The following is a 21,575-nucleotide window of genomic DNA, read 5'->3' on the forward strand; positions in this document are numbered from 1 at the left end:
AATATTAATTACCTTTTTCTTCCCCCAAATAATTTTCATGGTATTCCTTCAACAGTTCTAGCAGTTGATCCCTATCTATATCATCCAGCATTTCGGCTGTAGAATTAGGACCATCATCCCCGCTTCCTTTATCATTGCTTACTCGGCTTTTCTTAATATGATCATTAAGCATGATAAGCAACTCATTTCTCTCATCGTCATCAAGTCTAAACCTGTCTTTAAGCCTAGCTCTTGCCACGTCATTCAAATGGTCGCTATTAACTGAACCGGTTGATTTTTCGGCAGTTACCTCGACTTGTAATTCTGAGATTTCTTCAGCTATTTGTTTCTTCGAATTAACTTCGGGCAAGGTATTTTCATTCATATCCAAATGTTTAGTGGCATGAACAATGCTCTTTGGGGATCTCTTGTTTTGTAGGATGCTACAATCAGTAGAAGAATCTGCTTCATAAGAAACTACATTTGGTTGATCGCTTGTTTTGACTAATAAATCCTCTATATCTTTAGCAATATCATCCAATTCAATTATAGTTTCTTTGTTCTCTGCATGAATTATGCTATCTTTCTGATTAGTAATTGCTTGAATAACAGTAACCGCAGTTTCAGTAAATTCTTCATTTCCTATACTGCCTTGAGAGCAAACAGATTTAACAATATTATTTCCCATATATACATCCGGACACATTGTTTTTTGACACTTCTCATCAACTGAAACGCTCTTCTGAGTTTCGATTTCCTCGTCTTGCATGTTGGGAATTTTAGCGTATACAGGACTTTCATTACCTTCTTGGTTGGAACTCTCTGAAGATATCATTTGAAGTGGTTTCCTCAGGGGAGCTACATTCTCATTATCACTACAGCTTTCCTGATCAGAACTTAGTGGTGAAATTTTTTGAACTGGTTTTTTTGATAAAGTTACGCCCTCACCTCCTTTACTGTAGTGGTTGGACAAATCAATGGAACATGTCTGACCCGAATTTTTTAATGAATGACTTACTTTGGAATTCACACTGCCTTCACTAGTTTGACTAGTTTTTTCTAATATATGGTCTATATCTTTTGCAATGTTATCCAATTCAATCACAGTTTCTTCACTGCTGTTTTCTGAATGATCTAGAGAAGACCTACAGAGCTCAGATTGGTAACCTAATCCTGTAATTATTGTTTCATCACTACTACTGGGGTTGTCATGATGAGGAGCTGGAGTAGCTTCATTATCTAAGTTATCCATGGGTCGACCATTTTTCTGTGATTCACTATGGTTTTCTATAACAAAGGGATTTTCATCCTTACTATTGCAAATAACATCATCTGGAGAATCGTTGTGAATGTGGTTGATATTATCAAAGGATTCTTCCAATTCTCTAACTAAACTTTGTAGAGTGGGTGATGCCTGCTTTATAGTACCACCATTACATTCTCCAAGAATTTGCTTGTTCGCAGATATATTTCCCTCATTTTTTAAATCTGGATAATTCTTTGGGAGATTGCTTGTAATACTTGACAAATCTAGGGTATTTGCTGCATCAGATTGTTTTAAATTATCTTTACCCTTTTCAATATGTAAATCCGTATCCGCTTTTCTTAGACCCTCTATGGAATGTGTTTCATTCAAATTTTGTGGAAAATCAATATCCATTGAAACAACTTCTCCAATTTGTTTTTGGCTTACATCTTCAAGAATTTCTTCATTTCTTGCAATGCTTGTTTCAACTGAAGTCTCCTGTATGTTTTCAATTTCATTTCTACTGATTTGCTTTAAACTAACTGTCGTGTCTTGATGAATGCCTATAGAACTTTCATCACTTGCATTTGTCTGAACCTTTCTATTAATTATTTCATTTTTTGCGTTTAACATTTTATTCTGTTTATCGTTTTTCTCCTTTTCTTTTTGTCGGTAGTACGAGGCAATCAATTTAAATAAGGATTTTCGTTCTTTTTCCGGTAGCCGACCCTTGAGAGATATTTTACTATGGTTCGAGTCTTCTGATGATCTCGAGTTTTCAGGCATTAAGAAATCTGAAAATTATAAACTATTGATGTTGAATTATTAAAAAACGTAACATTATTTGCAGAATATTGAGAGGAAATTGAAGTATCGAATGATGTACAGGGTGTTCCATTTTAAAAAGTTACTTTATGTGTCGTATTTTTTCGGAAAAAATGTATAATTATGTTTCTATTATTGCTTTATATCTTTTATATAGGGCAATTTTTGATAGCCCTCTAACTCTAGGAGATAATCGACCGCCTCCATTCATAACAGAAAGTCTGTATATACGTATACATAACCATTTTATATAAAAAAAACATAAATGTCGGTTTTGATCTGGACCGAATTTTGGTGGTTCCTTGTTCAGTAAGTCCATCGCCTGTATAGATAGAATGCGCCTGTATAAACCTAAAAAGTTCAGGAAGGTGGAATTTTACTGGACTGGAGTTCCGCTAAGTTAGTTAAGTTAAATCATTATTTTTTCCCAATTTGTTAATAGTTATTAAATTCTGAAATGCTCCATTATCATGTGATTTTGAAGAAGTAATTCGTAGTAGGTCATTCATTATTGTACAAAATCTGAAGACATTTTGGTTTGAAAAAAAAATCTATTGAATTTAATAAAATATTTCGCAAATAAAACAAAAATTTTGTAGCCAATATCCAGGAGACGATAATTTCTGGGTATCCAGTTGAACCCTGCAGAAAATAAATATTATAATAATAATACATTCTTAATGAAAAAAGCAAGATTCCAAACATTTAAGCCCAAATGTGGTGCGGTCCTGGTATAATTATACTTTGAACTCTGATAACAAAATTGGCAATTGCTTTATTCTAACAAATTTAGGCACTTAAATAACTTATCATATAATTTCAATAAAAATCATTTTAACAAAATTGGGAGTGCGCTTCGTGGAATTTGAGGGTAAGATATTTATTATTTCCTTTTTTACAATTTTACCTTAGTTTACTTTAGTAATGTCAATTCTGAGGATTGCCTAGTTTGATCGAAGGCGTTCCACAATGTAAAGAAATAAATTTTTGTCTTGTCAGAAAATGCTTTTCAGCAAAGTGAAAAAAAAACTCGGTATCGGTGGCACGAATAATTCGACTTATTTAATTATAATTATTTAACTGAAAATTAGTTTTTCTACTCTTCTGTAAAATACCGATTATACACCGATCTAGCGTGCGGAAAGTGTCATTTTACCACTTCACTTGTGTTTCGTACGGCTGCGAGCCACTTCGGATATTTCCAAAAATTAATAGTCGTAGAAAAATTATGTAATGCAACACGTTTGACAAACTTTTTAAGTCACTCACTCCGCTGCTCTTCGCTCATGCCACATAAACTCGTGACTCAAATGCCGTTTACCACACTTGTTGCATAACATACTATTAAAAGAAAGCCATAATTAATATTCCACGAAAGAACCAGCGGGAATGTATTGATATCCATGGTCCATATTTAAAAATATATGGATATACAATACCAATATGATTACTGGCTCCATCACCATTACTAGTCAATTCTGAAATGTTGGGGGATCTTGAGTCACCAAGCTCGCATGAAAGAGAAGAAGCGCCACCTGCAAACCATTTATATAGTTTCGCAGATAAAGAAGAAAAAGTATTTACATTGGTACTTCTTGTTGCCATTGCTGAGAGGAGTGTTTGTATCGCTTATGATGGGAAATTCTAAAAACAACAAAATATAAGCAATGGTAAGACTCGGACACTAATCCTTTGCTTACTTTGTTCACACAAATGAGAAGTGCATGCATTTCATTTTGATATTCTTGGGTACGTTAGATAAAGCAAAAGAAATTTTGGATTTAAATTCACTGTTAGGAACGACTACTTAACAAGAAGTTATTATGCAAATATGAGAACCATGTAGTGGATGTTTCTATACCCGTTTATAGATAAAAGAACTAAGAAACAAGCTTCTAAGGCAGTTATCGTTAATTCCTTAGTAAACTAAAAATATGAGCAGTAAGCAAACTGATTGCCATATACCTTTATAGTTTGGTATCTTAAGAAATCTCTGAATCAGTTTTAATCTTATACGATGGGTAAAGGAAGATTATCCAAAATAATGATAATATATCTAGCTAGTCAAATTGAAAACTACAAACCAAAATATTTAATTTATAGTATCAGTGTACACTATACTACATAATATTATATACCATCGTTTTTAATAATATAGTGTGTCGCCGATAGAAAAAACTGGGAATTCTGAATGTTTGTGGTTGCATCATAAGTCGCTATTATTATGAATTGAAATAGAATATTTCGTGTGTTATTTAAATTGTGCAATAATGACAAAATTTTATGGAATTTTTAATCAAGGTTTACCCATTCCTCTGTTTCATAATATAAAATAGGGTTAAATTGATACACCTCCGGAGGCTATGGAATTTCATGCATGAACTTAAATGTCACTTCGTTTTTTTTCTCAAAAAGTTACTTTAATGTTATCGTAAAAATCGTTCGGAACAAAAAGGAAACCTCCAAAAATATTTGGTAAACAGAAGCAAATGAACAGTCAGAATAACAACCTATTGGAAAATACCTGTCTCAGTTCTCAATATGTCGTCAAAGACAAAAGATTCAGATGACAGCGAGCAACTAACTTCCTCTTCCAGATGCTCCACAGCTGACGATGTATCATTTTTTGTGTCTAAATATAATTGCAAAAATAGTTTCTATTCTATTCTATTCTGATAAAATGACTTAGACTTTACAATACAAGAATTTTAATAGAAAATTAATAAAAAAATTACCTTGAATTGCCTCATTAACAATATTATTCTTTGTTTCTTGTGTATTAATAATTGTCTCACTGGAATCTTCAAAAGAGCCATAATTACGATCAGGATGATTTGCATTCTTGTTTGTGACCGCTGGCGCAACCTCCAGTTCACCAAGATCTTGACTGACGTGGGTCAAAGCAGTAACAGTAGAAGCCGCAAAACAATCACTGCCCGATAGTGCTAGATTCAGGTCATGATCAGATATTTTAATATCAGTCGGGCTGTACAATACTGTTTCCGCAGATAATGGTCGGTCTAAAATCGAAGAAAAAGAAGGGAAAGCTTTTCGTGGTGAAACAAGAGGAACTGTATCGAGGAAAGGTAACCAAAAATTAACCAGCGATGAGAGATTATTAGAAAAAGCAACCTACCTTAGTTGTGGTCGGGTTCTTCTTATAGCTACTAGATATATAGAAGCCCTGTCTGCATGCTGATAACACATGTATTTTTGAAGCGATGATGAAAAATAAAAATGAGAAAGGCAATTTAATATGTGCCTTCGCGGACATTTGAAATCTCGTTTTCAACAACTAAGAAGGCCGCAGAGTGTTTGTCAACTCCACATGTTTCAGTTAAGATGTGGCATTTTTAGGTCACTATTTTCGCAACATATCTCATTGCTGATGGCACAAATTTTATAAATAATACCGTAAAATGTAACCCAAAAAAAAAAAGAAAAATAAACCCTAAATCTAACATCTTTTCTGTTTTAAAACGTCTGCATGGAAAAATTTTTTGTCCAAAAATCTAATATAACTCAAACACCCAAACAGCTAATAGGCACATACATATATTATAAACAAAAATGTATGCTGAATCTTGACATTTGCAGATTTTGAAAGCATAACAGATCATACACGAGTTATAAAAGGCATACGTACCAATCTGATTATCTGCATCTGGAACAAAAAAAAACTTTACTGCTAAAGCAATACCATCAACTTACTAAGGCTTTATTCGGATTTTATTAAGTGCAAATTTCTCTTAAAAAAATAATTCCGAAAGAATTTAACGGTTTAACGAAATTTTTGTTAACATTTAACATTAACATTTTTGTTACTTTAATACTCCAATGTCAAATTATCAAAGTTTTCAAATTGCTTTTCCAAACTTAAGGTCGTACTGACATTGGAAAAAACGTATAAAAAAATTACCAAACTGCATTTTCATTTTGGAAACTCCTATACTATAATAGTAGATAACGGCACTACAACAAAATATCCAATATTTAGTTAATAGGTTTAAATAATGATTGTGGATAAACTAAACAAAATCATCCATTACATAAATAAATAATTCTTTTTCCCCTCCCCTCTGTAAAATATCTACACACCGATCTAGCGTGCGGGAAGCGTCCCTTTACCACGTCAGTTTCGTTTCCCACGAATTCGAGCCACTTCAGACATTTCCGAGATTTTACTGCACGGGTTTGACAGCAATCGAATGTTTTGGGAGATAGTTTCCACGCTTTGAATTTTGACGTTTGTCAATTCTGATGGTCTTGTCAGTGAATGTATTGGTATTGTTTTGCGAAAATGTACCCAAAAACTAAAGGTCATAAAAAAAGTATAGTATGCAACACATTCGGTAAATTTTTAAGTCACTCGTTTATTAAACACTCGCTCCGCTCGTGTCAAATAAACTCGTGAGTCAAATGCCGTTTACCGCACTTGTTGCATAATATACTATTGCTTCATAGTTTAGATTTGCTTACCTAAATAATGATTTTTGGTTCATACTTTTTTCATTTATTATAACTTGTCAAACATTTGTTACAAATCCGTTAGACATTATGTATAATAGCGTTTCCACCCTCTTATAAAGAATGTATGAAGAAGTCTATCAGAGTTAATTGCCCAGTATGCCTTTCTTACGACCATTAAGTTTTTGGTATATTTTTGCAAAACGACAGGAATACATTCATTTGACCGCGACCGTCAGAATTAGCAAGTCAAAATACCATAGCTAAGATATACTGGAAACATCAGATCGCTCCCAAACTCGTGACTAAAATAAGCCGACGTCTTCAAGTGACATTTGTGTATTTCAGAGTAGGGTATGGAAAAAAATTAATAAAAAAAAATAAAACAACAACAAAAATTATTTACAATATTAATATTAATATTAACAATATTATTTTCCCTTTCCCTTTCCATTCTTCAAAAGAATCGTAATCAGGATCGGGATCAGGATCATTTGCATTCTTGCTTGCGACTAGTTCAACATCAAGTTCTCCAAGATCTTGCGTGTGGCACAGCAAAAACAGTGAGAGCCGCAAAACAATTCTGAGTGTATAAATCATCTGATGATCAGATACCCTAATATCACTAGGGCAGTACATTATAGTTTCAGACAAAGATTGGTTTAAAAGCGGAGGTAAATAATGAGTTAATCAGTTATCATACAAAGTTTGGTGTGGTGAGAAAAGAGGAACTGTATCGAGGAAAGCGAGAAAAAGTTTATATCCACAAAATCAGCGACTTACTTTTTTAAAACGTCTGTATTGCAAAATTGTCCACCAATTTAATACAAACCAAATAACGATATAGCTATAATGCACATTATATAAAAAAAAGAGAAAACATAAAAAAAGTAAAGACGCACAACATGAAACTTGAAGAAACGAAGTTGCATATACTGAGTCAATGCCCGTCAGTGGGAAAACTAGCTAAAGCCATCATAGAGCTTCAAAATCTGAAGGACAAATCCCCCAAAAATATGCAATTTATACTAGGACTGAACTTGACGGAGCAGGTATAAAAATTAATTACTAATTACAAAGTTGAACCATTTCTTCATATAATCTCAGAGTTTCATCAATTTTCCATTGCACTAATCCACTACTATCCAAGTCACATAACACACAACCAATTCGTATACCTAATTTAATTTAAATAAAAAGACATGTAAACCATTGCAGGAAGTGGAGAGTGAAATAAATAATTTTGCTTTTGAACAAATTATTCACAATAGTGTTCTTTTTACTTTTACTGAAAAATTTCAATAATTGAAAAATATCGCTTTTTGGAGCTGAAGATTGCCGCATTCCTATTGTACTAAAAACAGGTTTTCCATACCATTGCTCTTCTCAGTCTACTTAATAGAAAAGCTTCAACCAAAAAATTGTATTTATACACTTCTTAATGTGCCATATCCAAATACTGGGCCTTGGAGACCTCTCTATTTGTGTTATGCGCGTTTTAAAGTAGATGCACAGATAGAAGGGACCTACAGTGTAATGTCAGATCCAACGGCAAAGATGAGAAGGTTTACTATGTAGAATACTGTCGGCCTTCAGAGAGTGATCACCGAAGTCTTTTAAACTTGACATGCCGACTTATACACTATCTAATATATAGTTTCATAGTGAATTGACTGAAAAAATATTAAACTTTGATGATTCCATTAAAAAAATATAATTCATTGCGCCTCGCTTTTTCGTTAAAGGTTCTATACCCAAAAACATTTCTTAAAAATAAGTTTTCTATATCTTTACTCTTTTCTTTTTGTGTGTAGAATTAAGATGGAACATTAAGCAATAAAGCACTCCATAAACTACCTCTAAAAATTGTGTATTTACAGTTGAATTCAATTGCTTTCTGTAGGTTAAAGGCCTGTGCTTACTTTAGATAATCTGTACTGCTTAGTTTGGCTACTGGACTAAAGGCGACAAAAAGCCTTGCATAAGTTGCACAAAAGGTCCAATATATTTTTGCTGATTATATTCTGAATTTAGTATTTTAATACATGTATTTATAACCATTCTTATGGAGCTTATACAGCTCCTAAAACCAAATTGAGTAAAATTTGGCAAATTATTTTGTTCCAAGTTTTTCACATTATTTATAAGTCAGGTTGGCAGAGCTACAGAAATAACCTTCAATTTTCGTCCGCTGCTGTTAAAAGTTACTCTCTAGTGGATTGGTTAAAAAAGTTTGTAAAGGGAAAAATAATATAATTTGAGATCATTCTAATAAGACCAGTAATTAAGACTATATTTATTTGTGTATTAAATAATTTTAATAACATCCCCAACCTTATAATTGAAAATAACAGATATGCATAAAAGCTTTTGCTGAAATGTTTCACTGAGGCAATTTCTTGATAATTTTTCGGTGAATATCAAAGAAAAATTAAGTTATATGGCCCACATATAATCTGTATTTTTGTTGATATATTTCCTTACTTCGCTTAGATTGAACTTCTTTTTACAATATTCCAAAAAGATTTGGGAATAAAACCATGATGCCCTATAATTAAGCACAATGCTCTTTGAAATAATTTAAAATCGAGTTATTTAAAGTTAATATTGTACAACATTAAATTTTATTCTAATTATATACTAAACATATCAAACAGTAACTAAATTGTATACGTCCAAATCCATTACATTTACCTGAATCTTCCTTTACATTATTAACTGCATCACTATTTGTGGAATTGCATCTGTTGCCTGCATGTATAACATTGTTTAGTTTTTCCAAGACTTCGCTATATTCGGGTTCAAACTCGGGAATATTGTTTCTCAAGTCTTTTATGCATTGTAAAGCCTTGTTGTTAACGTCTTCTAAAGTTTCTGCTAATAAGCGGCAAAAATTTTTGTTGTCTCGATTTTCAGAAAATTCTTTTAAATTTCTCTCTGTCACTTTACGCATATTATCGCTCAGATCGGAAATTTCCTTTGCACAGGAAACCAACACAGTTTCAAAACTCGACATTATTTTCCGAATTGAAATGGAATTCTATTACGATTCAGTGTGTTTTAGCAAACTTTAATCCCGCCATCTCAGATCAAATAATTAATATTTACCATAGAAAAAAGTTTTGACAGAATCCTAAACATGTGTACAGACTTGAAGAAAACAAGGAACAAAATATTTTACCAGAAACATCGCATTTATGTATGGTGCATGCAAGAAAATGTTGCGCGATCCTGTTCGTTATTTTGTTCCATGTGCATGGAAGAGAAATCGGCTATTGGCTCATATGCGGGATTGGCTCCAGGGGGATTTTGAGGTGGAGCATTGCACGCAGTGGTTTCAACTCCGTTCGCTCCTAGCAGAATCCGCTGTATTCGTCCGAAAAACCTTGGTATCGGTCTTCAATTTGTGTGACTCTGTTTCGGCAGTGTTTGGTGTTCGTTTTAAGTGTAAAAGTTCCGTCGGCCCCGCTGTTTTAACCGTTCAACCCGGTATGGAGGCCGGATGGTCCGGGGTGGAAGCGGGGGATGCCGGTTTTTAATGGTATCGGTCAAAACTGTGTTTTACTAGCTAAGCAAATTTTGGTTATTTTTCTTCTTTGTACGACGGAAGTCGGCAATGGGCAAATGATCCTAGCAGTTGAGCCCAACAGTAATTGTGAAACGCATAATTGTATTGTAGGCGCTCCAGGGCCATGTTCAAGACCAAAGAGTATAAAATAGAGGTGAAGGCTCCCATTAGAGGCAATGTTAAAAAGCATAAACGAGTTTCAACGCCTCTAGTGATTGAGTCCATTCATGAAACGGAAAACGCGCGGGACGTACGGTTCAACTCAATTTAAAGTTTGAAAGATAAAGTGTGAAAAAAAAAATATGTCGAAATATGGTGCTGTTATCCGTTAGAAGCTACTGTAGTATTTTCAGTGTGACGCATTACTTTAAATCGCCATGACAGTAGTTTAGTACTTGGACACAAATATTAGATGGCATTTGTAAGATTATACGCGACCTTTCCCTCTATCTTATACTCTTTGTTCAAGACAACGTGCGCGGTAAATGGTAGTCGTTCGCCACGTGGCTTGCAGCGGTTTTGACATTAAGGGCATAAATATGTGCCCACCTGAACGGACAACGGAATCTTAACAAAAGGAATTCTTAGGTAAAATTTAGTTTAAGAAAAGAGTGTTTTCAAAAACTGTTATAACCTTAGATTTAGTTTGCCCAATTTCCTAATTGTTAATAATTGACAATTTCGCAATTTTGTTGTGTTTTTGTTGAGGAATAAATCATATTTTAAGAAATAATAAACGTATTCATCAGCGTCATTTGTTTACCACTGCGGCACTCATCATTTAGTTTATCTAAGGTAAGTACGTAAGGTTAGTTGTGGTTTTGGAATTTAAAAAATATTTGCATTTGGTTGGTACCACCAAACTTCTTTAGTTGCTAAATAAAATAGAGTGCTAGTATTAAAAATCGCATTTTTTTAGGATAATTATTGAATAAAATATTTTTGTTAGATATACCAAAATACAACGTGTACAGAAACAATAATTTTTCCAGATAAAATACATTAAATATGGCCCTTGTGAACATTTGTTGTTTCGTACACTTGATTCACTATCATGTTAGGTTTCAAGCTGTAGGTCTGTAGGTATCCTTTTTATTTGTAGAATGGCCTAGGTTAAGGGCTGTTAACCACAGAACACTGCTATTTCAGCTATTTATTTCCACTATTTTAGCGCAAGCAGCGACGTCACTTTTCCCTGTCGCTTGATACGTTATTTGTATTATTTAAAGGTGGCTTCCCACGGCCCGTAATTTTACAGGCCGGGCCGCGCAGCGACGCGAAAACGGGCAGCGCGTAGATCGGAACGGGTTTCAAGCGGAACTCTTCCCACGGCGTGGCGTGTTTGTGCCCAAGTACTTTTTCAAAACAAATCAGCTGTCTACATATTTTTGTGTTTACTGGTGTTCGGGGTTGGTCATTGCTAACAACTTGTTTTTGGTGATTATCAGTAATGTCGGAAAAAGAAAAAACTGTTGCCGCAGCCGCTGTGATACATAATCGTAATTCCACCAATACTGTCTTTTAATTTATCTTGAATACGACTCCGCGAATCGTGCGTCACCTCAGCCGACTGTCTTCCTACGGTGCATTGGTGGCGTGAAGAGGTGCGACTGATCCGCACCGAGTCGGTAAATTCAAAGGCGCGAAACGGCGCGGTGCGTTCATTCCTGTGCAGACCTGTTGTTATTAGGTTTTTGCGGCTCTACAAGTTGTTTGGGTGTTTTTAAGCGTTAATATGGATTGGACGAACGAAATTACTTACACATTTATTAATTTATATGAAAATGAATCCGCGTTATGGAATACAAAAAGTGACTGTCATAAAAACCGAAACGAGCACCACGATTCGCGGCGTCGTATTCAAGATAAATTAAAAGACAGTATTGGTGGCATTACGATTATGTGTGACAGCGGCTGCGGCAACAGTTTTTTCTTCTTCCGACATTACTGATAATCACCAAAAACAAGTTGTTAGCAATGACCAACCCCGAACACCAGTAAACACAAAAATATGTAGACAGCTGATTTGTTTTGAAAAAGTACTTGGGCACAAATACGCCGCGTCGTGGGAAGAGTTCCGCCTGAAGCTCGTTCCGATCTACGCGCTGCCCGGCCTGTAAATTTACGGGCCGTGGGAAGCCACCTTAAGACTTCTGCTACTACAAAATAACGTTGTTGTAGCAAATTATGATTTTGACTTATTTAAGTACACAAATAGAGAAATTAGCATAGTAAAAAAATAAAAAATATATACAATGTAATTTAAAGATAATCTCAAAAAATCATCGGGCAAGCTCAGAGCTGCACAGTTTTCCGATGTATGTATTTGCTTTAGTTTCTGAGACTGAAAGTGTGATATTATCGCTGATATTATTTGGTTTAATGTCTTTGGGTATTATGGACGCTGGTTTATATGAAAAAATATATGAAAAATGAAAAAATGAAAAAATGAAAAAAGGGTAAATATAAGAAAAATAAAATCTCCAATTTCTCAAATTTCTTTATTAAAATCCAAAATTAGTTTCATTATAATAACGAGAATTAAGTAAAATTCATTTACGCATTATTTCTTAGGATTAGAAATTTGTAAAGGGATTATTAAAAATCGATTCTACCCTAAAACATAAATACTGCAATGCCGAGGATTTAAATCGCAGTTGCTTGTTGATGGTTGGTCCAAAACTGAAATACCGAAATATATATATATATATATATATATTGAAATCAGTGAGTACCGTCAATAAATCTGCTTAATATAAATTACGTTGCTTCTTCCTAAGTAAACAACTTGCGAATCAGGTAAGAAAGGAATAAAAAAAATAACAATATCCGAGCGTCTGGCATATGCATAATAGCAGCATAATTAGCAGCATGCGCTATGCATATCCTTAGGAGTCAAGATTTTAATTTAATGTAAAGTTGTATCTGAATTCAGTAATTATAACTTTGTCAACCTGTGACAGTGAAAGAGTATGTATGAAATAATAACAAACTACAATTTATGGCAAAGATAATTGTCAAGTATCATATTTTACAATTTAACGAGATAATCGTATAGCGCATTTCTGCACAGTGATTTCCATACGCTTTGCTTGTTTTTTCCCAGAAAAAAAAAACAAAGTTTTATTGGTTGAAATATTTTCTTTGTGTTGGCTTCAATAATGCCTGGCATTACCAGCAAAGACTAAGTTTTTATATTTCTAGTAGCTGCATATGGTGTTAAGGATTTCACATACCATACAACATATATTGAAACTTTTATTGCTGAGTGACTACTGTACTGAGTGAAGTGTTGAAATCAGAGCATTCAGATGATTCAGACGAATTCAATGGAAGTCGAGTTGTTTTTGCACTGCGATCCAGTCGACTAGATGGGAACTGTCGACGTTTCCGCAAAACCGTGCTCAAATTGCATAACCTAGAAATAAACTATATATATATATATATATATATATATATATATATATATATATATATATATATATATATATATATATATATATATATATATATATATATATATATATATATATATATATATATATATATATGTGAGCCACTGTATTATATGCACCTGTCTATTGCAATAGCTTCTCTTTTATTTTTAGGCAATTTTTTCACATTGAATTCTTTTTTGTCCAGTTGCTTTATCTGTATGTGCAGCTCTTTGGTTATACCAAATTTTTTTTTGTCCTCAGAATACATTGTTGAAGTCTTATTTAAAAGTTCAGCATTATCATAAAGTTCATTTAGGTCACCGATATCATTTGAATATAATGAAGAACTATAGTCGTCGCTATCTTCTATTAGTTTTCTATAAGCTTCCAGTGCTTTGGTATCTTCTGTTTTCTTTCTTCCCTTCCTGAGGGGTGTTGAGGGTATAAATTTTTCTTCCCTAATAACTTTATATAACTCTTCTTGATCAGAATCATTTTTTCCGGATTCTAGAATCAAATGCCACAAATACTTAAAATTATTTGTCATATTAGCTTTTTGGATCAAAATCAAAACCAGGTTCAGTATTTTTATAACTTTTTCTTTAATCCTGTTTCTTAACGCTTCACTTTAATGTTCACTGTTTATTCTTGATTCTTCAACACTCAACCAAATTTCGAGATTTTCTAATTTATTTTTCTCTCTGAATAGAGGTGTTCAGAAAAAAAAATTGTCACATTATATAAAATTAGGGCTGCTACTAGATATTAATTTGATTTCGACAAGCAAATCTTTACTGACATTTTCCTTTTATAGAATTTAGTAATTATAGTGGAAATTCTTTTATTTATATAATAATTACGAACTTTAAAAGATCACGTTTCGTCTAGAGCTTAATTCTCTATGCCTCTCTGTCCCTAGTTTGTAACCTAGCAATAAAACAATTTATTACTATTAGTTATTTTTGCGAAATTGAGAAGAACCCATAAACATAAAAAAACATTAAAAAAAGATGTTGGAGATGACCATGAAACGTCGGGTTCGAAATTGTCTTTATTGGAATAATCGGCCAAATAAATTTAGGCGTTTTTCACAAATTACTCAGTATACTTTTGAGTATCAAAGTATAATAAATAATGACAGTGGTGTCACGTAAAACGGCCACTGTCTATAATTTAAACAAAGTTAATTAACAGATCTGATTCCAATTTCGCCAATATGTTTATTTAAAAGCAACTTCACAGAGTTGAATATTATTATTGTGTACATGTGTGTACATAAATGCGAATCCTACTGGCATGGCAAGCATTTAAGAGACGGCAAGGAAGGAACCGGCAGCCAGAAGACAAGCTAACCCTAAGAGACCAGGGTACCCGCCATCCAAGGTCGTTAATCATAGAAATGTTGAGATCCAAAGATTTGCTGGTCGTTTAAATACGGCATCTTTAATTTTGACCATGACCTAGTTAATTGTGACTCGTTTGTATTTTATTTTACTAATTTTCATTATAAACCCTATTCAAGCCAACTTGTATGGAGTTGGCAATGTTTTTTGCCAGCTTAGTATTCTATACAAAACTTTTTTGATGAAGTGAATAAAATGATGGAAGGTGGGTATCTATATCAACAGAAGATTCAGCTGAACGTGATCTACTAATTTCTTTTATACCTTGAATTGTGCCATTGTGCCTTGTAACTTGAATGTTCTTGCCATCAGGTGAGCTCCTGGAGGAATCTACAAAAAAACAAATGATCTACGTTGATACCAATAATCGACAGTCTTGCCTGTGAAATGTGGCTCAGCTTCCAGTTCAAGATCTTGACTGACGTGCGTCAAAGCAGTAACAGTAGAAGCTGCAAAGCAATCATTCTGAGATGGTGTATAAATCAACTCATGATCAGATGCACCAACATTTTTCGGGTTGTAGAATACAGTTTCTTCAGATGATGCTCGGTCTATATCGTAAAAGAGGAAGATAGATAAATTGTTCTGAATCAAAAGAGAAATGCGAGTTTTAAAAACGTACTTTTCTCGTCTTTTACGGAATCTGAAATTAGATAAAATATCTAAACGTTACCGCTAAAACAATACCACCCACTTACTAATGTGAAGGCTATATTCCGAAAGCTCAATGTCTCCTAAAAAACATAACCAATAAAAATAATTCATAAATTTAAGCACAAGTATCATTTTATCTACCAAGCTAACGTCATAAACCCGGTGGCAGTATTCCATATAAAGATAAAAATAGTTTTTTTTTTCGGATCCTTTACTTTGTACAAGTCCTGGGAAAACAATATTGTTCGTTTTGTAATGGAAACCGGCGTATGAGAAAAGTTGAGAAACCAGACTTACTATAAAAATGAAATAATCTTCATTTTAATTCTTCAAAGAAACTTCCATAGGCTACTGTCATACTTTTTATAAAACTTCTGGATTCCTACTGCAACGGTTTTTGTTGAGTCGAACTAGCTAACGTTTCGCCAACAGAATGATTGGCGAAACGTTAGCGAGTTCGACTCAACAAAAACCGACGCACGAGGAATCCAGAAGTTTTATAAAAAGAATCTTTACTTTAAGAAAAAGTACTGACGTGCATATTTTCCCAAAAATATTTAATCTGCATCCTGCTTATTCAGACGTCATTGGTTAAGAAATTAAAACAATCTTCTACATCAAAAAGGGACTAATGCTTAAAGGACGCATACCAAATTTCTTACGACATAGGTTTATTTGAACTTTATTACAACTTTTTGGTTGTTGTTGAGTTGAACTTGCTAACGTTTCGCAAAACATCCTGTTGGATTCTTCAGAGCTTCAGTTAAGGAGGAATAAAGAAGTTTTGTAAAAAGTATTACAGTAGCCCGTGGAAGTTTCTTTGAAAAATTACTATCAGAGATTTTTTTCATTTAAATTTTTAATGTTACTCCTAACCACCCTATATTTATTTATTTTTAAAACATAGACCGTGCACTAAATTATTAACATTTATTTAGACCTACATATATGACAGAAACGGTAGGACTTATGCTCAGACTTAAATATTGAACATTACATACGAAATATGTCTAGAAAGTTTCGAGGAATTGTTTTTTAATATACAGGGTGCTCCATTTAAAATAAGAAAATTGTTACTTTAAGCGAATAGAAAAAAATGTTTTTAGTTTTTTTTTATGCTTTACAGGTTCTGAGATAAAGTGTCATTTCATAGTAACCAGGTCACCCCATACATTATTCGCAATATTTCGTGAGAGAAAAGAAAATAACTCTTATGCTTTAAAGTACAGACTAAGAAAAATCTTATAAGTATTAACTATGAACCACCCTCTATGTTGGTTCAATAGTTAAACTAATACCGACTACGAATTTCAAACCTTTTTTACTTTCAATATCTCACATTTTTCAACAACTAACATTTACCACCATGTTTTCAATTAATCGTATGACTGGGCCTGTATATACATAATTATATATTTTAAAAATACTAATTTGACATTGGCAGTGGTGTCAAATAAACTAAATACAAGACTAAATACTTGGCAATTTGCCTATAAATCTGTCATTGTTACCTGAATCTTCTTTTGTTTTATTTGCGTAATGACAATTATTGTTTCCTATTAAATTGGTTAGTTTTTCCAAGATTTCGTTATATTCAGGTTCAAATTCGGGAATATGTTTTCGCAAGTCTATTGCACACAGTAATGTTTTCTGGCTAACATCTTCTAGCGTTTCCACTAATGAACGACAAAAAATCTTGTTATTGCGATTTTCAAAAAAATCGTTTAAATATTTCTCTGCTACATTGTGAGTATTCTGACCCAGATCAGAAATTTCCTTGGCACAGAAAAACAACACAGCGTTAAAAACAGACACCATTTTTCAAATTTAAATTCCACTTTTATTATCAGTCTGCTTTTTTTTGTTGAAAAGCTAATATAATTATAGAGGGCTGGTCATGCCGATACTGTTGACTTTGACTCTATTTTTGTGAAGCCGTTCTTACTAATGCGCAAATAAAAGTATGCTTCTGCTCTACAAAAACAAACCTTACGCCTTAGCCAATCAAAACAATAGCCAATAAATTAAAAGGTTACGCTCGGTTCCGAAAGAAAAGTCTTGCATCGATTCTAATCTGTTTAATACATTTAGGATGCATTAGGAACCTAATATGCCGCGAAAATAGCAATTGTTGCTTATGAAACCAACAATGAAACATAATTTTAAAATTCTCAGCACACAAAGAATGAACTGCCGCCTGAAATGCTACCCACAAAAATTTCAAGGTATGAAAGACAGATGAATACAAAAGTTCAGAAACTCTAGAAAGGATGCAATGAAGGCATTAAAATTATCACAGAAATGATAATGAAATATTTGGGTAACGAAAAATTGCTACAAAATTATGTGGCTGCGCCAACTTCCAATTCTATTATCTATGATCCCATGTATTAAATACGTAAACTGCAGAATTACCCTGTCTTTAATATATAAAATACTAATAGTAAATATATTCATTCCAACATGTATTGTGTTAGTGGGTTCAGTGGTCTTCTTTTATAGTTAATTCCCTCTTGAGGGTATTTTTTGTCTCTGTTTTCGGATCAAAATGTTAACATTTCTGGATGCCTGTTACAAAAATTCAGTAAAAGAGAAAAGAAGAAGCAAATATTTTTTTTTCACAAATGATGTTGGTACAATTGTCCAAAACTTATTAAACACCAATGATAAATTAGTTCGTCTATGCTGTTTTGCTGTTCACTTAACCTAAAAATCGGTTAATATAAATAAATAATAATATTTTAAATATGTTCTTAAAGAAAATACTGTGCACTAGGGGGGTAAGTTACTTAAGCGACGATTAGTTTCCAAATTTTGATTGTTTATTTTAGGTACTTTTGAAATCTTTAGAATCCATTTATCTCCAAAATCGAAAATTAGGTTTAATTCCCATAGTAATTGAACAAACAGGTCGAGGTGAACGGGCCTACGATATTTACTCTCGGTTATTGAAGGAGAGGATTATATGTTTAATGGGACCTATACACGATGAAATGAGTTCTTTAATTGTTGCGCAGCTTTTGTTCCTTCAATCAGAATCAACAAGTAAACCAATACATATGTATATAAACTCACCAGGAGGAAGTGTTACTGCTGGCTTGGGGATTTACGACACAATGCAATATATTTTGCCACCAATTGCGACGTGGTAGGTATTTGCTAATTGGTTTTATTTTGTTTGTTTTATGAGCATCCATTTTAGGTGTGTTGGCCAAGCATGTAGCATGGCATCTCTTCTGTTAGCAGCTGGCTCTCCAGGATTAAGGCATTCGTTACCTAATGCTAGGATAATGATTCATCAGCCTTCAGGTGGTGCTCAGGTAGTTATTTGTTTAAATCAACTTCTTGAAAAAATTTCCTCATGATAACCTCATATACAGTTATATTTTTATTCCCCATAATACAGCTGCTTCAAAACCTTTTGTTGCATGTGCATGATTTGAATTGCAATCAATATTAAATCTAGGGTTAGTCAGACATCAAAAAATCTTGATACTGACTTGGACCCTAGGAAAATCACCTATAGAGTTTCAAAGTGTAGTTGTAAAAAACTAACCAAAACTAACCCAGAAAACGCCTAATATATAGTATAATTATATATTTTTTGCTTTAATTTATTATTTCATTTTTGGATAGGAACTCTTTCTAGGCCATCAATTTTTATTTATCTTTTTGAGTTTTTAATATTTGTAGGGTCAAGCAACAGATATTCAAATCCAAGCTGAGGAAATTATTAAAATAAAGAAGCAAATTAACCAGTTATATGTGAGGCACACTGGTCTAGAATTGGAAACAATTGAAAAGAATATGGAGCGAGACAAATTTATGAGTGCATCAGAGGCACAAGATTTTGGTCTTATTGATAAGGTATTAACGCGGCCTCCTAAAGGATTTGAAAAAAATGAAATGGAAGAATCACTGGAGCAAATACAAACAGTCACTGCTTAGAAAATGTAGTTTTCCTATAAATGAATTTTTTATCTTTTAATATATTATTTAATAGATGTACATAAAATATAAAAGTGTTTGTATAAAATATTGTTCATATGCATGCTGCTAATGGTATAGACCCTTTTATTCCAATCAAAGCCCTAAGCGGTGTCATTTGAATTGGTTCTTTGTACCGTCGTATTAAGAACAAGTTGAATTTTCCAAAAGCGCTCGCCCATTCTGACCTAACTTTAGGTTCAATCTGTAGAAGAGTCATGATAGTTGACTTGTCTATTTGATTGATGTACGTCTGGGGTCGTAAAATGATAATGAAACCAAATATTCGACTAAACTTAGATTTTTGAAATTTTTGCCAGCGTCCATAATAATTTGTTTCAGTGTACCAAATAAATAGCTGGAAAGCAACTTTTGTTTCTTTGGCGTTAATGGTTTTTAATGGTAATACAATGCAATATTTTATCTTTATATACTTCTGCTGTAATTTCTAGGGGTCCCAAGCAATCAACGTCAATGACATTCATGGGCGGTTGGTTTTTGTACCTTGATAATAATGCCTTGAAGAGGACCCGATCGATTTTTTTTTACAGCGCACACAAGACAATGACGGACATATTTGATAACAAAACGCAGGAACCAAAAGTGTCTTCGAATTGAGTCTAACGTCTTATCAATGCCAACACGACATTGTTCGTCAAGGAATAATCGTAATAATCCTAACCTGCTGTGACGAGGAACAAATGGTTTAGCAACGGTACCGTTGGTTATGGGTATTAGACAATGGAGAATATTATTTCCAGTAATTTAAAAGCTTCTGGGCCTCAATATTACTCTGTTGTTCAACATAAAACCAATTGTCATGTGCAGTCAAATGTCGTGTCACTGTAGGGTTTCGCCTCGAGTAGTCAGTAGGTTTTTGTATTGTGGTAAGGAGCATCCTTTTTTGTAAACAAAGTCCTGTAAGTCCTGTATGTAGACCCACCAACAAGCTACCATAGGCAGAATAACTTTTTTGTCATAGTTGTTTTAATTGCATTGCAACCAGTCACCAAAGTAAAGTGAATTCCTAGTAGATAGACACGAAAGTACTTCACTGGATTGACTAACGTCTCCAACTCTTAGCAGTCATATGGTTCTTCGTACTTCTTTGTCTTTTTACAGTAATATCCTATAACGCGTACATTCTCATCAAATTTTTTAAGTAACACGCCTCCCTATCGAATGCAACCATGTAGGGAGTGCCGGATCAAATACATTAAGAAGTGAAGTGAAGAAAATGACTCATTAGAACGGGTTAGCTTGGTTATACACACTGTCTTGGTAGCAAATTCTGGGATAAACTTGCGAAAATAACCTGCTAAATTCATCAGCTGTCGAGCAAGTTTAATATTGGTAGGTACAGGAGATCTCACCAACACCTCAACTTTTCGCAATCCAGGACATACTCGATTAATTGAACTGAGGTGGCTTTGACTTGATGAAAATCCATTTATCAAAATAAATAAGAACTAAAAGTTCAGATTTTCACGAAATTATATATTATGACATGACAATTGTTTCGACAACACCGTGTCTTTATCAAATGTAATATTTACAAACTACCTGCTACTATATATACCGAAAAATGACGATAAAACCTTAATTAATGTTGCTGCGAGAATTTAAGTTAATAAAGGAGAGGTATATATATATATATATATATATATATATATATATATATATATATATATATATATACAAAACGGTAGTCGTGACCGGCTAGTTGAACAACAAATTTTAGTTAATTGGGGTATCGGTCCTGATGAGGGCTCAAATAAAAGGCTTTTGTGCTACACCAAGCTTTCGAAAATGTTTATTTTCTTCTTCAGGGGCTACAATATGAAAGCGGCTCTTAGTTATTTAATACTAAAGTCTTCTAGTTAAAGTACTTACTGCTACAGTGCCATTATAGGCCAACACCAAACTCATCCGGATAACAGAAAGAATCAAATACGACCGTTAATTATTATAACCGAGGGCAGCCATCTAGACGAAATTGTTGTTACATT

General features: G+C 33.4%; 3 protein-coding genes across 14 annotated transcripts in view; 1 reads left to right on the plus strand and 2 right to left on the minus strand.

The window, feature by feature from the left end:
* LOC132707965 (transcriptional regulator ATRX-like) overlaps window positions 1-9,684 on the minus strand; it is a 29,879-nt gene extending 20,195 nt beyond the window's left edge. For 4 of the 8 annotated variants that reach the window (XM_060680036.1, XM_060680018.1, XM_060680027.1 and 1 more), the window contains exons 1-7: window positions 9,212-9,683; window positions 5,697-5,714; window positions 4,786-5,070; window positions 4,575-4,682; window positions 3,635-3,694; window positions 3,490-3,585; window positions 13-2,019 (exon numbers count right to left, since the gene is read on the minus strand). In XM_060680036.1, the coding sequence (XP_060536019.1) occupies window positions 13-2,019; window positions 3,490-3,585; window positions 3,635-3,694; window positions 4,575-4,682; window positions 4,786-5,070; window positions 5,697-5,714; window positions 9,212-9,533 (2,896 nt within the window). In that variant the 5' untranslated portion in view covers window positions 9,534-9,683. Of the gene's footprint in view, window positions 1-12; window positions 2,020-3,206; window positions 3,384-3,489; window positions 3,586-3,634; window positions 3,695-3,750; window positions 4,542-4,574; window positions 4,683-4,785; window positions 5,071-5,696; window positions 5,715-9,211 lie in introns of those variants that run through there. The other 4 variants (XM_060680050.1, XM_060680041.1, XM_060680059.1 and 1 more) reach the window with 4 other exon arrangements.
* Window positions 9,685-12,615: 2,931 nt separating this feature from the next.
* Window positions 12,616-18,076, minus strand: LOC132702024 (uncharacterized). 3 transcript variants are annotated; one of them, XM_060670427.1, is made up of 8 exons: window positions 17,091-18,070; window positions 15,624-15,659; window positions 15,548-15,568; window positions 15,306-15,476; window positions 15,190-15,255; window positions 13,660-14,029; window positions 13,322-13,503; window positions 12,616-12,767 (listed from the first exon to the last, which is right to left on the minus strand). In XM_060670427.1, the coding sequence occupies exons 1-7, from the start codon at window positions 17,395-17,397 to the stop codon at window positions 13,344-13,346; spliced, it is 1,131 nt and encodes a 376-aa protein (XP_060526410.1). In that variant the 5' UTR covers window positions 17,398-18,070; the 3' UTR covers window positions 12,616-12,767; window positions 13,322-13,343. The 3 variants fall into 3 exon arrangements, with proteins under 3 accessions (XP_060526410.1, XP_060526418.1, XP_060526425.1); XM_060670435.1 differs by lacking the exons at window positions 15,548-15,568; window positions 15,624-15,659 and having other exon boundaries at window positions 17,091-18,071; XM_060670442.1 differs by lacking the exons at window positions 12,616-12,767; window positions 13,322-13,503 and having other exon boundaries at window positions 13,890-14,449; window positions 17,091-18,076.
* A 73-nt stretch (window positions 18,077-18,149) lies between these two features.
* On the plus strand, window positions 18,150-21,214 carry LOC132702045 (ATP-dependent Clp protease proteolytic subunit-like). 3 transcript variants are annotated; one of them, XR_009618845.1, is made up of 7 exons: window positions 18,150-18,359; window positions 18,411-18,727; window positions 18,782-18,899; window positions 19,273-19,446; window positions 19,909-19,968; window positions 20,019-20,056; window positions 20,118-21,214. XR_009618845.1 is itself a non-coding variant. In XM_060670464.1 (6 exons), the coding sequence occupies exons 1-5, from the start codon at window positions 18,327-18,329 to the stop codon at window positions 19,918-19,920; spliced, it is 654 nt and encodes a 217-aa protein (XP_060526447.1). In that variant the 5' UTR covers window positions 18,150-18,326; the 3' UTR covers window positions 19,921-19,968; window positions 20,019-21,214. The 3 variants fall into 3 exon arrangements, 2 of the variants coding, with proteins under 2 accessions (XP_060526447.1, XP_060526438.1); XM_060670464.1 differs by having other exon boundaries at window positions 20,019-21,214; XM_060670455.1 differs by lacking the exons at window positions 19,909-19,968; window positions 20,019-20,056; window positions 20,118-21,214 and having other exon boundaries at window positions 18,153-18,359; window positions 19,273-19,885.
* Window positions 21,215-21,575: the final 361 nt, after the last annotated feature.

Source organism: Cylas formicarius, unplaced genomic scaffold (genome assembly GCF_029955315.1).
Source record: "Cylas formicarius isolate icCylForm1 unplaced genomic scaffold, icCylForm1.1 PGA_scaffold_10__41_contigs__length_53128322, whole genome shotgun sequence".
In the NCBI taxonomy this organism is placed as follows: Eukaryota; Metazoa; Arthropoda; class Insecta; order Coleoptera; family Brentidae; genus Cylas; species Cylas formicarius.